The sequence below is a fragment of the Micropterus salmoides genome, unplaced genomic scaffold (genome assembly GCF_014851395.1).
Source record: "Micropterus salmoides isolate LMB-PRFRI ecotype aquatic unplaced genomic scaffold, ASM1485139v1 Ms_hic_scaffold_9, whole genome shotgun sequence".
NCBI classification, from domain to species: Eukaryota; Metazoa; Chordata; class Actinopteri; order Centrarchiformes; family Centrarchidae; genus Micropterus; species Micropterus salmoides.
In genome coordinates, this window is record NW_024044681.1 from 25,691,328 (window position 1) to 25,704,584 (window position 13,257).

At 38.9% G+C, this 13,257-nt stretch overlaps 1 protein-coding gene across 1 annotated transcript in view; it reads right to left on the minus strand.

The window, feature by feature from the left end:
* Window positions 1-3,922: 3,922 nt before the first annotated feature.
* lrch2 (leucine-rich repeats and calponin homology (CH) domain containing 2) overlaps window positions 3,923-13,257 on the minus strand; it is a 29,713-nt gene continuing 20,378 nt past the window's right edge. Inside the window, exons 19-21 of the mRNA XM_038708925.1 lie at window positions 7,378-7,515; window positions 7,064-7,141; window positions 3,923-5,546 (exon numbers count right to left, since the gene is read on the minus strand). Of these exons, the coding sequence (XP_038564853.1) occupies window positions 5,427-5,546; window positions 7,064-7,141; window positions 7,378-7,515 (336 nt within the window). The 3' untranslated portion in view covers window positions 3,923-5,426. The remainder of the gene's footprint in view (window positions 5,547-7,063; window positions 7,142-7,377; window positions 7,516-13,257) is intronic.

Consider the following 13,257-nt stretch of genomic DNA (forward strand, 5'->3'; position numbering starts at 1 on the left):
GTAACACCAAAAAGACCACTATGTCCTCAGATGATAAGCTTTTTAAAAGACAGGTTCACATTTTTTCAAGCCTGTGTTACTCTTTCTTATGTATATTGAGTTATCAGTCACTACCATCATTCCTGCAGTCCATGCCGGCGCTGACAAAATTCCTTTTTGATGGGATTCCAGTGTAAGGGATGGGGGACAAAATCCGTTGTTCTCATTCTGCGTAAAAATACTTTCCAAAGTTCAGCCGAAGCTAATACGAGGCTTCAGATGTCTGAATTAGACAAATCAATTGGGTATCTTCTGAAGTTAGTTTTACTACGAAATTACCCCTTTGCGTTACTGTTCCTCTGCCACAGTTCAACAAAGAAACACTGTTCGTGGAAACACAATCAGGGAATTTGTCTGCCTCAGACTGCTGAAGCCTTTTATTGGTTTTGGCTGAATTCTTTTGAAGGATTTCTTCACGGCCAGTATGAAAAGGCAGAACAACTTCAGCCACCAAACACCATGTCAGTGTATTTATGGGCATGTAATGAAATAATAGTGTGTGTGTGTGTGTGTGTGTGTGTGTGTTCATCATTTAGGCTCAATGCCATGAGTTGCATTTGTATATGTCTATAGTGTTAGTATAGTGGCCATAGTAAAGCTTTTGCTCAAACACTGAAGGCTGCGATGAAAGGATGCCTTTGTGATTTGGCACTTGGTTAATTTACAGTAAAAAAAACTTTATGCAGGTAAAACAAGAATAAGGCATCAGTGTGGTGACCTATGATAACATAGCAACACTGCATACAAACAGAAAACAAACAGAAGTCACAGTTGTTCTGCTCTCCAACAGACCCAGATCCATCTCACTTTTCAGGGTGTCAAACACCCACAGGAAACAGCGCACCTATTCTAGTAAGCTGCTAGCTCGCACAGACATGAAAGGAAGGAGGGGGGAAGCTATTACAGATTCATTTGGACACTCAGCTCCAGCATGCATTTGCCAGCATGTGTGTAAATTAATGATGGTAATAAAAGATAAACACTAAAGGCAATTACAAAGAATAAGCACAGGATCAAAACCAAAACAAAACACCATAATATTCACTTGAATAAAAACATGCAGAGATATAACATGCCCAGGCATGGAGTGCGTGATAACATGGACATCATGAAATAAATCTAAAGGGGTGAGTCATGCCACTTACACCAGCCATATAATGAAAGACAGCTGTGGGTTGTTATTTTTACAAGAACAAAGAGCTGTCAGGGCGTGTGATGGTCAAAATACTATCCTCCTAAATTTCTCCCATCACATATTGTGGAAAAACTTTCATACAATGTTTGATCCACAAAATAGGCTCTGTGTGGCATAATTTTTTTTCAACCTTTTGTGATTAATTTAGTGCTAGTAACATGAAAATGGATCACATTTCAAACTTAGTCCCAAAGTGGTTAAACTGTGAGTCATTTAGAAAACTCAAGACAATGTGCAGTATGATACAACAGTGCATACACACGTAGACACTCTTGATACTTTGTAAGCATCAGAAACCAATTTCAACTTTTGATCAGAAAAGAATCTAAACCCCAACATTTGACACAGCAAACCTGAGGTAGGTTACACATGAGTGAAATTTCTTCATTGTCTCTAAACCTGTAACTATAGACAGGCGAAGATCATGAGAAGTTACAATGCTACCTTCTATGATAATGCCTTTGCTGTGTGACTTGTTCGGGTATAGCCAGCCAGCTTCTGCAATGCTAACAATGCACTGTGTGCTACAATTTTGAGTTTATTTCCAGATTTGACATCTGCTTGTGTTTCATAAAACATTTCACATGGTAATAAATGCAGTCAATGTGTTCAGTAGATGCAGCCCACTGTTGTACACTTTAACTGACTTTTTTACTCTAGATATGTATATCCTTTAAAAAGCTGCATGTTTGATGAATACATGCGGAGCATAAAAGATGTCCTGTCTGCAGCAGCAGAAAAGAGTGTAATGGGCAGGTCATCATAACAGTTCATAGGAATTTCCCGCATTAGGAACGGGCATATGAGATTCTGAGAGGATGTGACCATATTTTACACTGGAGGCCTGATAACCTGGAAGACCTGTATTATTTTGTATCTCTGTGGTATCTCTTCTTTGGAAAATGATGGCACAAAGTCATCCATTTTCTATTTCCATTCAGAGAAATCTGAGCTTCTGAGGAAGAATATTTAATATCCACATCTATGTGACACACACGTGACATGTACAATGACACACAAAGAAATAACACGTAAAAGCTGATTCTTACTAGTCATACCAGACTCAGTGAACTAAACCTCAAGTACAAGTCTCTCAGAAGATGGCTGTCTATGTACTGTAACCATAGAGTTGTTTAACATTGATCATCAAGCTCAAACTTAATGCTCCCTCAGTACTGCATCCATTCAGAGCTGTAGCTCATCAGCAAAAAAGCTGCTTATGTAACACAAAATCTAAAACATCCTCTGAAAAACAGAAGAACAAATTAATTGTTAAAAACTTGTGGATTTAAAAAATACAGGTGCATTTTATAAACTTAATAGTGTAATTACATAAAAGTGCAATACCCTTCCTTTAAGGCACAATATGTCATGTTTTTAGATGTTACAGTGCTGTTTAACATGATGATATTTGTGGACTTTCAAGGTGTTTAAAGCTGGAGTGCGGGACTTTTACATATAAATGATCATCCTTTACATTGAAGCCCTCGCCAAACAAGTTCACACGGTGCTGATGAAGCCTATCACCGCCATGCAACTCTCTATGTATTTACAGTATACCAGAGTTTTTAAGTCTAGTGTCTGTGATGTTCCCATGCTGTCGCAGCGGTAATGATGCATTTGGAACCAAAGCAATCAACAGCAAGGACAAACATGGATAACCATTGGTGTGGCTTTTCCTCACTGGAGAGCGTTGAGGGAAGAAAGGGTGCTGATGCCACATTACTGTCTTGGACAGGTTTGTATTTGTCAAATATTTTGAGTAAACTATGTAGCTATTACATTTACTCTATCCAAATAATGGATCACTGTCTTGTAATTTTTGTAACTATGAACTGAACTCTGAAGTCAAGCCTGGGGGGAGCTCACCTGCAGGCATACGTCATGAGCGCACATTAACAGTGTTTGTGTGTTTACTCTCACTGCCAGAGGGGGAGACAGTAGCCTACTGTTGTATTTCAAGGTGTTTCAGCTACACAAACAATACACTAATGTTGGTGTATCAGTAGCATTTAGCTGTGTAGTAGTTTTTGCATCATAATTAGGTATGTCTTCACTAGACATCAACATTTTGTGTCAGCTACAGGCAGCCAAAGCTGAACTAGCAGAGCTTTTGCCACTGGCAGAGGTCATTTAATTGATGCCATATGAACATGTCACTATAATAGAGGTCCATGCAGGCTATGAAGTCTTCAGGTGCATTTTCAAAAACAGTACAGGTCTACTCTGAGTACTCTGATGTACTCTTCATCTGAAAAATGTTGCATGAAATTCTTCTGTTTCATTTGACGAACATTTCTATCCTACACATTTGAGTAGTGTGTTTAAATTAACTTCTGATATAATTAACCCATAATGTGCCTCTCTTCAACATCCGCTATCATTTTTGTTTTTTCACATGTTGGAGACCTACTTTTAAAAAAATGGTGCACCGCAGCTGCCTGAACATGCCAACCAGCTCACAATAAGTTTGATTTTGCCCGTAGGACTAATAATCCTTAAATGCAGATTTAACCCATGGTTAAATTAAACACAGTGCATCTTTATGAGGAGATAACAATTCTGTTTTAACTGTCACATAACTTGAATTTTCAAAAATATACTCTAAAGTAGACCTTTGTGAATTTGATCAACTCTTGCGTAATGTTTGCCACAGAATAATCCTTTTCATGCTGTCAACACTGTTGTCATCTCTAGTGACAAATGGTCTGAAAATATTTATTTTGTATGTGAGTGAAATGTCACACCAGTGTCAACCAATTTCAAATGAAAGCAAGTGAGACTGCTGATACTAATCCGTCTAAAACAGCTGCTTTTAGACCAGGATCAAGTTGTACCACACCTGAACAAGTAGTCAGGGCTAAGATGCACAAAGCAACAACATTTAAATATAAAACAAATGAATAAATACATAAATAATTGAATTTCCCTGAAATAATGCATTTTATCGGAAAGCATATATAGCAGGGCCTGGCAGTAGGATAAGATATTCGTGCCATGTGTGGAAGGTTTGCTAGGGTGACATAGCACCACTAAGCAGCACTGAACCCCTTTCTGATTCAGAGGCGCTTCACTCAAAACCCCCCCACTCACAAACACATAAAAGTATAAACATGTTTCATCTGAGGTTATGCAAAGCAGTAAAATCCTAACTGCTTTGCGTCTAATATGGCAAACACATGCTGTGAGCTCCACAAAAATGGCAAGTTATAATTGGCAATGACTTGAAAGAAAGTATAAAAGCATATTTTTCAAAAACAGAAACCTTTGAATGTACAATGAAAAAAAATGCTACTAAACAGGACCGTCGTGCTTATGGCCACAGCCACGCACATGTTCTCACAGTGGTTTCCCCTGGTGCATGAAGGTTTGTATTGAGAAATAACTTGTACGGAGTTGCACATGATTTACACTAAACCACACTAGAGTTTGAGATGAAAACAGAGCCTTGCATTCTCCCTCAAAAAGCAGTGGGGATGTGATGGTTCAAATGCAACGCTTTCAAATAAGTGAACACTATTTATGAATCAGGTTTGACTGTTGAAGAAGCTACAATAGGGACCTAAGTAAAAAAAAAAAAAAACATGGAAAAACTAAATTCCACAAAAGAGAAACTCATGAGTTCAAGAACCCCGTGAGGTTAGTCAGTGTTTTGTGGCTGCGAGGCCAGTGTGCAGCTTAGTTCTCCTCGGTGAAAGAGTAAAGTTATATGTCTATCATCTCCTCACCGCAAATGTCTCCAATACCAGCATGGATATGTTGCCAGTACTGGCACTTGCATACCCAATAATCACTAAGCATGTTGAGAGGGATGTACAAGTCTTTCTATAGACCCATTGTCTTGTCTGTCTCTCCTTGGCAAGTCCAAACTGTGCAGCTCACATGGGAAACACACCGTCACATTGTTAGCCTGCACACATACAGGATGACCCCAGTAACTAGGATCAGGATACAAGTGAAAATGTGATGGACGAGAAGTGGGTGGCGGCTGACATCATATAAAGAGACAGAGGTTAGACTTCTCCCTCCTATCTCCTGTTTCAGTCAGGCAGAAGCAGACTGCCAAAGACCCACTGCCCACTGGGTCCTCGCCCCGAGGGGCTCTCTGGTCCCTGGCGATTGGGTGTGGGTTTGGGCTGGGGAGGGGGTTTGGCTGGATGACTGTAGGTTGGACGCAGCATTCAGGCTTGTGTCAAATAGCTGACAGTTGTGTTGGCTTCAGTGGAGGCAGATCCAGCAGAGCCTGGACAGTCACACCCACCTTCACCAGACCGCGCTCTTCTAGGATGTGATGGGGCAGACACAGCTTGTCCTGAATTAGCAGAGAGATGTCTTTTGTCAGTTACACAAGAAAGAAGAAGGGTGTGGTTTACATTGCTTCTCTGCTCCCTCATTTTCTCAAGGGTTGGTTCAACCAACTTACAAAAGAAACATACTTTACCACTTGTGATATCTAACCACAGATTTATGCTCTGAGGTTTTGAGATATTCCTCTCAGAGATTTCTATGATATATTCTCATCACTGATTTTCAGATTGTGTTTAATTAAAATACATATAGAATTAAAATAATTGCTAGTTTTTCTTGTACTGAACTTGGCACTCTTTTAAGGATCTTTGTGGTTGCCTAAAGCACATTTATAAGATTCCCTGCACTCTGCAACAATTCTCTATTACACTGATTTTGCATGTCACTTTTTAAAGGACCAGTTCACTCAAAACACCCAAAAACATTTCTTTCTCACCACAAGAAATTCAGATTTATCATAATTACCATGCAGATGTTGTACCAGCAGCATAAATGAAATACCACTGAGCTCCAATCCAATTCTCAGTGACAGATAATACCAATTACATCAAAAGTATGGAAGCAAAATATATCTTAATCTTATATGCAATTGAATAATTGTGAATTAAATCACTACTTTATAGGTTGCAAATAACACTGAATTTATAGCATTACAAAATTTACTTTGAAAAGGGTAATTTCAGGTTGTGCTATGTCAAAATCTAGATTATTTTGTTTTTGTCATTGTTAATAAATTAAGATAGGTCTGATACATTCAAGTGCCTAAACTTAAGTTGGTAATTTTAAAAAATTCTAATTTGAAGATTTGGGCTACTGAGGGTAAGCAATCCAGCCAGAATAAAATTAATCTGATATGAAAGACACCATCAGGTTACATTCTGTCAGACAATGATCTAATCTGAAATTATAAATCCTAAAAGTTTTTGACAAAAACTTGAAATTACCTTCATCAACTTCAGAATTCAAACCACATAAATTCACATGGAGTATTTCACTGGTATACATTTAGTGGTATTTAAATGTCATTTTACATTTCACAATTTCCATAAGTATTTAGTTGCTTATAAAATTTAAATTATTATGGCCTTTTTGGGCTTTCATACAAACTACTAGTGTGGCTCAATGCCACTAGAGGTAAAAAATGTGTGTTTCTGTAAAATGGGTAGTCTGACCCTTAATTAGATTTCTATCAGTAGTTACTGCAGTATGAGACATAAATAAGTGTCTTGTAGTAATAATCTGAATACTTATTTTGAATACTTATTTGTCAGGCATAGCTTTCCATTTGCTATAGGACAAATGTTCCATCAGTTAGAGCCTCAGCTAAATAAATGTGAAAACCAGACCAGTGAGTGTGCATGACAGGACCTGCAAAAAGACTTTAGTACAGTCAGTCATCATTACTGTAGGTTTTCACTGTTGACAGCAGAAACATTAGTTCATAATAATATGAACAAAACAACACAAAGTCAATACATTGTAGTAAGTAACACATGAATGATGAATAGTTATTATTATTACCTGAGGGACACCCATCTTCTTACAGGCATCCAAGAAGTTCTCCACATTCCTACGGCATTTAGCCATGCTAAGCTTTGGCTGGAGGCCAGAATATCAGTCATGTTAGAAAAAAGCAGAACAAACAACAATATTTCATAAAGCTGTAAGGTTATGTAGGTTTTGTAGGCGATAATGCATATAACTTCATCTAATTATTAAATTCACATAAAATGATAAGCTCATTTATTAGGCTATCACATAGATAGAATCTATGATTCTATGGCATTTGTGATTTAAAATGAAAAAGATTCTTTTTGGAGTTTCAGTGTGCTTACCACTGCAGGGGACGGTACATGGATGCTGGCAACAGAGCGAGGACAAATGTGATTGGCTAAATGGCAAAGGACAACCCCGTCCATCAGAGCAGCTCCAACATCTTCTGGCAACAACACCTTCAGTCTGGACTCAATATTCTGCAAATATAATAACAATGGCCTGATGACAGAACTGCCGTCTAACAAAAAAAGCATATTCTTGTAGAAAAAAGAGACATATTTAATTATTTTTATAACATTATTTACATTAAGTCTCCTCTCCAGACACATTTCTGTCCTTTATTTACCAGGAGGGTCCACAAAAGGAAGGCTATACAATGTGAGAAAATCTTAGTTTAAAAGCCTAATGTTGTCAGCTCAACAAAAAGACTTCAAAACTTAAAACAGATAAGAAAACTATGGTCTATTTATTGACTTTTTAATTGGCTATTGGCTCAGTTATAATCATGTGGCCCGAGTATGGAACTTTGGTCACGTGACAACCGTTCAAAGGTGTCTGGTCTCTGGCGTTGAATGTGGATGGCGTCCTTGGTCTTTCTCTAGCTGTTCACTGACCTTTGACCCCTTCACAGTTGATGCTGTGACCGGTTGGATCTTTATTCAAAGACAGCTCATGTTGTCTCATGTTCCAGTACTCTTTTAATCTTACTTAGCTCTAAAGGCATCTAAGGGCATGTGATGATAACTGGGCTATCCCTATGACAACTGAGAAAAACTCTCCTATATATACACACTATAAAAAAGCTCATACATACATGTTATGAATACTTTTTTTTTGGCAAACTACCGTTTCTGACATTTATACTCAACACATCATACTTACTGGATCAGGAACAATCTATATTTAAGCCATAGGCCAATGAGGGAAACACAACGGTAAAATCCTGTTAATATTAATAGACTGTTGCATTACTACTCTTTAGTCTTGTGTTGTTTTGGTGCTGAATGGAGAGCTCCTGCAAAACGTTTTTTTTTTAAATATTTACTGATGCCAATAAAGTGTTTTCATTGTTTACAGAGGTGGTATTATGCTTTTTGGCTTTTCCCCTCTCCTTTATTGAGTTATATACATTTTTTGTGCATGTAACAGGTTTGCAAAGTGAAAAAGCCCAAAGTCCAGCCCAAAGGGAGTTCCCATCTCCCACAGAAAGCTCTGCTCTGAACCGCTTGAAAACAGCTCGTTTGTAGTCCAGCCCTTCACTTCCTTTACTTGTGACGTCACAATGAAAACGCGTCATGAAGCTTGCCAAGCGGCTAGCGGGGTCAGGCACGCCCTCAAACCAAGCTAGTCTGAGCAGAGGCCCTTTGGCTCGACTCGCCTTTGTTTGGTTTTCCATTGTAGAAATGTTGTACCTGTACCTGCTTCCACCTGCGGGTGATGCCTGTGCCAACCCACGGGAGGAGCGTGTGAGGCCGCCCGCTCACAGAGCCCTCTGCTCCCGCCGTCACACAGACCGCTGCAGCAACAACGGCAGAGGAAAACACAGCTGGAAGGTTTTCATACCGCTTATCTGTCTTTACATTCTGAGTAATGTTGAAACGTTTTAACTGAAAAAAGAGAAAGCTGTGTGGATCGCTGGTGTGTGTGTCGCATTGAGCATTATGTCGCGGCAGTTGTGTGTGGCGTCGCTATGACGACCTGCAACGTACTATCTCTGGGTACTTCCTGATATGGAAAACGGAGCAGGGCCGAGTAGAGTCCAGTCTATCGATTTGCGCTATGGTAACATTTTTCGGCAAGGAAGCATAGATCGTCAGAACACCGGCAACAGTTCAACGTTTAGTCCTAAAAGACGATGCAACTCCGACTCTGTTTGGGCCTGGAAATTCACAATCACAACCTGTAAGTATGCTTTATTGGTTGTGAATTATATTTAAAATAAACACGGCAATGTAACTTCACAGACTGTTCAAGTGCGGAGTTGTTGTAAACGTTGGCTAACACAGCTAAAGTTATAACTATAATGCTAATGTTACATGTGAAAGCTACTGAGCAAACGTTCAAATTGTTTGGCCAATTTTTATGTAAAATTTAGTTGAAATATGGTGATTTTTGTTGTGGTTTATTGTTAGATGTGGAACAATGATGTTGTGTGGTTGTGGACTTGTGAGTTACTTATACCATCTGTTACGGTCTCAGTCTGAAGCGGCTTTGATTTGGATCACACTACCTTGTTTCTTACGACCCGCCCTTCTCTGCTTCTGATTGGCTAGTAGTCCTTACCTGGGAACTGCGCACGTGCAACTCCCAACACAGATTTTGTATAAGTAAGATGTATCACTCTGTAGCTCAAGAGCGGAGCGTACAACACAGGGTGAAAAGAGGAGCTGCAGCAATGTGCAATATGAGGAAAAATACGGTGTTTTTTGAAAATTAAACCATGTAAACCTGTTCTGGTACAACCCCTAATTAAGATTTTGAACCGAAAATTAGCATAATACCACCACTTTAAACTTTTACTGAAGACTCACTGTTTTACTTTCTCTCTTTATCCTCCTGGCTATAGTCTCTGTTCCTCTGTGTGTGCCTGATAAAATTGTGCTCTTGTTAATACAATTTTCTCTGCTGCAATGATGATAAATCAAGTGCAGCAGCTGTTTGTTTCCATTTTCCACCTCTAAATGGTAATGCTATAAAACATATTGCCTGAGCCCAAACAAAGGTGTGAAGATTCCCCCTCCCAACCTTATTGTGACCCTTTAGTAAATATGGAGCATAATTTGACTATTCCAAAAGAAGGGCTGCAAATAAACATCACTCCACTGTATAAAATATTTTTGGAGAAAAAGATACATCAAACCTCAGATAACCTGAGGAAAGCCGTCAAATTCGCTGACTGTCAGATGCATGATGAAGACATTTGGTAGGATTTTCATATGTTTCGCAGTAGCCAAAGGCATAACAGAATTATGATAAATGTGTCTTAACATCTTCTTCAACAGTACATACCACAGGGTGTAATTCATCACGGTAGGTGTTGCAATATTGAATATTTGAATCTGTGCACAGTATCTGTCCAAATAGAAAGCCTTTGTTCTTTTACATGAAGGTTGGTTGGCACCATCATCAGCAAATAAATGGTCCTGCAGCTAGTTTAGTCCAATGAATACATCTTGATTTATCTCATAGTGTTTGACATTGTGATCCCCTCAACAAATCTTGGTACTGAGGGTAATCATTTCAGATGGATTTTTTTTTAAGTTAATGGTACCTCTCTGTGATGTTTGAGGTGGTGTTTATATAAAATTCTTCCTTGCTCTCCCATTAAAGAGGTTTGTTGTGCTCTCATCATTGCCTAATGGTGTTTTCTATGAAACTCTGGTCCATGCATGCTGTTTCTTTTCTGAAACCTTCTTGACCTCAATTGTAGTGTTCATTCAGAGCACTTTCCCGAGATGAGAAAGTAGTGCAGTTTCTCACCAGCTTTGACAATGATTTTATTGAGATTCAAAGTTCATTCTTAACCTTGAAACGACTCATCCCAGTCAACGACTGTTTTCAAAGTCTTTTAAGACAACATGGATGATCCATAAACCTTGAAATATTCAGAAAAAATGGAAATGAAATGACTTGTCAACATACGCTCAACGCCCCCTTTTTTAGGTACACCTGTTCAATTGCTTGTTGACACAAATAGCTAATCATGGCAGCAACTCAATGCATTTAGGCGTGTAGACATAGTCATGACAACTTGCTGAGGTCCAAACAGAGCATCAGAATGGGGAGGGAATGGGATTTAAGTGAATTTGAACATTGTGTGGTTGTTGGTGCCAACCTGGGTGGTTTTAGTATTTTGGAAACTGCTGATCTAATGGGATTTTCATGCACAACCGTCTGAATGGTCCGAATAAGAGAAAATATCCAGTGAGCGGCAGTTGTGTGGATGAAAATGCCTTGTTGATGTCAGAGGTCAGAGGAGAATGGGCAGACTGGTTTGACATGACAGAAAGGCAGTAGATCTCTATCTAATAGAGCACCTTTGGGAACGGGAGATTCACTTCATGGTTGTGCAGCCGACAAATCTGCAGCAACTGCATGATGCTATCATGTCAATATAGACCAAAGTCTCTGAGGAATGTTTCCAACACCTTGTTGAAAGTATGCCACAAAGAATTAAGGCAGTATTGAAGGCAAAAGGGGGTCCAACCCAGTACTAGTAAGGTGAGTGTAGAATGTGGCCAACTCCTTATATTGTAAAAAGATGTACATTGAGGGTTTGCTATTAAAGGGAAAGTTTGCTCTATTGTCAGCAGAGATGCTCACAAGTCTTTGAGCTAGAGTCCAAGTCAAGTCTCAAGTCTTTGAGCTAGAGTCCAAGTCAAGTCTCAAGTCTCTGAGCTAGAGTCCAAGTCAAGTCTCAAGTCTCTCGTGGTTATAATGAATGTTGTATCACCTGCTGTGTTCAATCCAGGCTGCTTATAAAACTGCGTAGCTATAAGGAATTCTGTAACTGTAACCTGTTTTTCACTTACAGAGCACAACTATGTAATGTGCAATGCAATTAATGACAGCTTATTAACTACTGTAAGTCAACACCCCCCCCAGACTCTTAAACCCAGTGTAAAACTAACTAAATAAAACTGTAACGTTACATGATCAACATTAAACCTGTAAGTTTTTCACTTACTCAGCACAACCATGTATCCTAATTTACAATGCCTCTACAACTAATGACAGCTTATTAACTACTGTAAGTCAACACCCCCCCAGACTCTCAAACCCATTGTAATGTTATAACTAAATAAAACTGTAACGATGCATGAACAACAATAAACCTGTGACCTGTTTGCAGCCAACGGTAATAATTAACGTGATGGCAGCCAGCGGGACATAAATGATTACGTTAATCGGTCACCACAATCTTGGTAAGTAAACAAACCCTCATTCATCTTTTCATAACGAACGACAGTCGGAGTTAACCTCCTGTAGGTCGTAGCTAATAAGCTTATAAATCTATAATCTAATACTGTTGTTTTTTGTGAACAGTAGGCTACTATGTAGGGTATTATGTAATACCTAAATGTTTGTGATGTTGTGCTGTGTCTCGGTGTTGTACAAAATGTTGTTGTGGAGACTGGTTTTGCTGTGTTTTCTGTTGTACCTAATGATGTTGTTGTGATTGGTTTATTATTGTTGCTTGGTTATTTGTTTGATCCTGCTATCTGACCCTGTCTTGACTACGTCTCACTTGTAAAACAGGTTTTAACCTGCTAAAGCAAGAAGCGAACGTTAGATGGCCAATGCTGAGCTAAACATTTTCACTAACCTCAGGTTACTAACCTATTTTGCATTCAGCACTTCTTTGTTTGGGTCTTGTATGAAGTTTTAAAGCCAAAGTTTATGATGAATGGCTCAGCAGCAAGGTTTCATTGGCTGGCTTTTTAGCTATATCAGATGCATTCAGGTGCAAGTGCAATAGTTTACTACAATTCAATTGATCGACAGGTAGCGGTAATGTACCAGCATATGAAGCAATGTGACAGCAAAGACAATGAAGACGAAGCCTGAAAGCTAGTAAAAACGTATGTAAACAATTACAATACTAAAAACTGCGGCTTTGCATATGTTTTATGAGGAAGGAAATGCACCCAACATGTTTGTTAGACCACACACACACACTGGGTTTTAGTGAGTTACACAGAATGTAAACATGGCTCTTTTGTTTATTTACAAGAAAACTGCATATGGGCCCTGTAAAAACTGCAAAGTTTGGTTCTACAAACAATGTACAGTCAAAGGGAATTGAAGTGGTGACTCATCTGTTACGAGTGACTCCAGACAGGATCAAATACATGGTGACAGGTGAATTTGAAGGAAACAAATCACCAACACCACACTAGAATGGGAATTGTGCATGTTCACACAAGAGCAATTCTGAA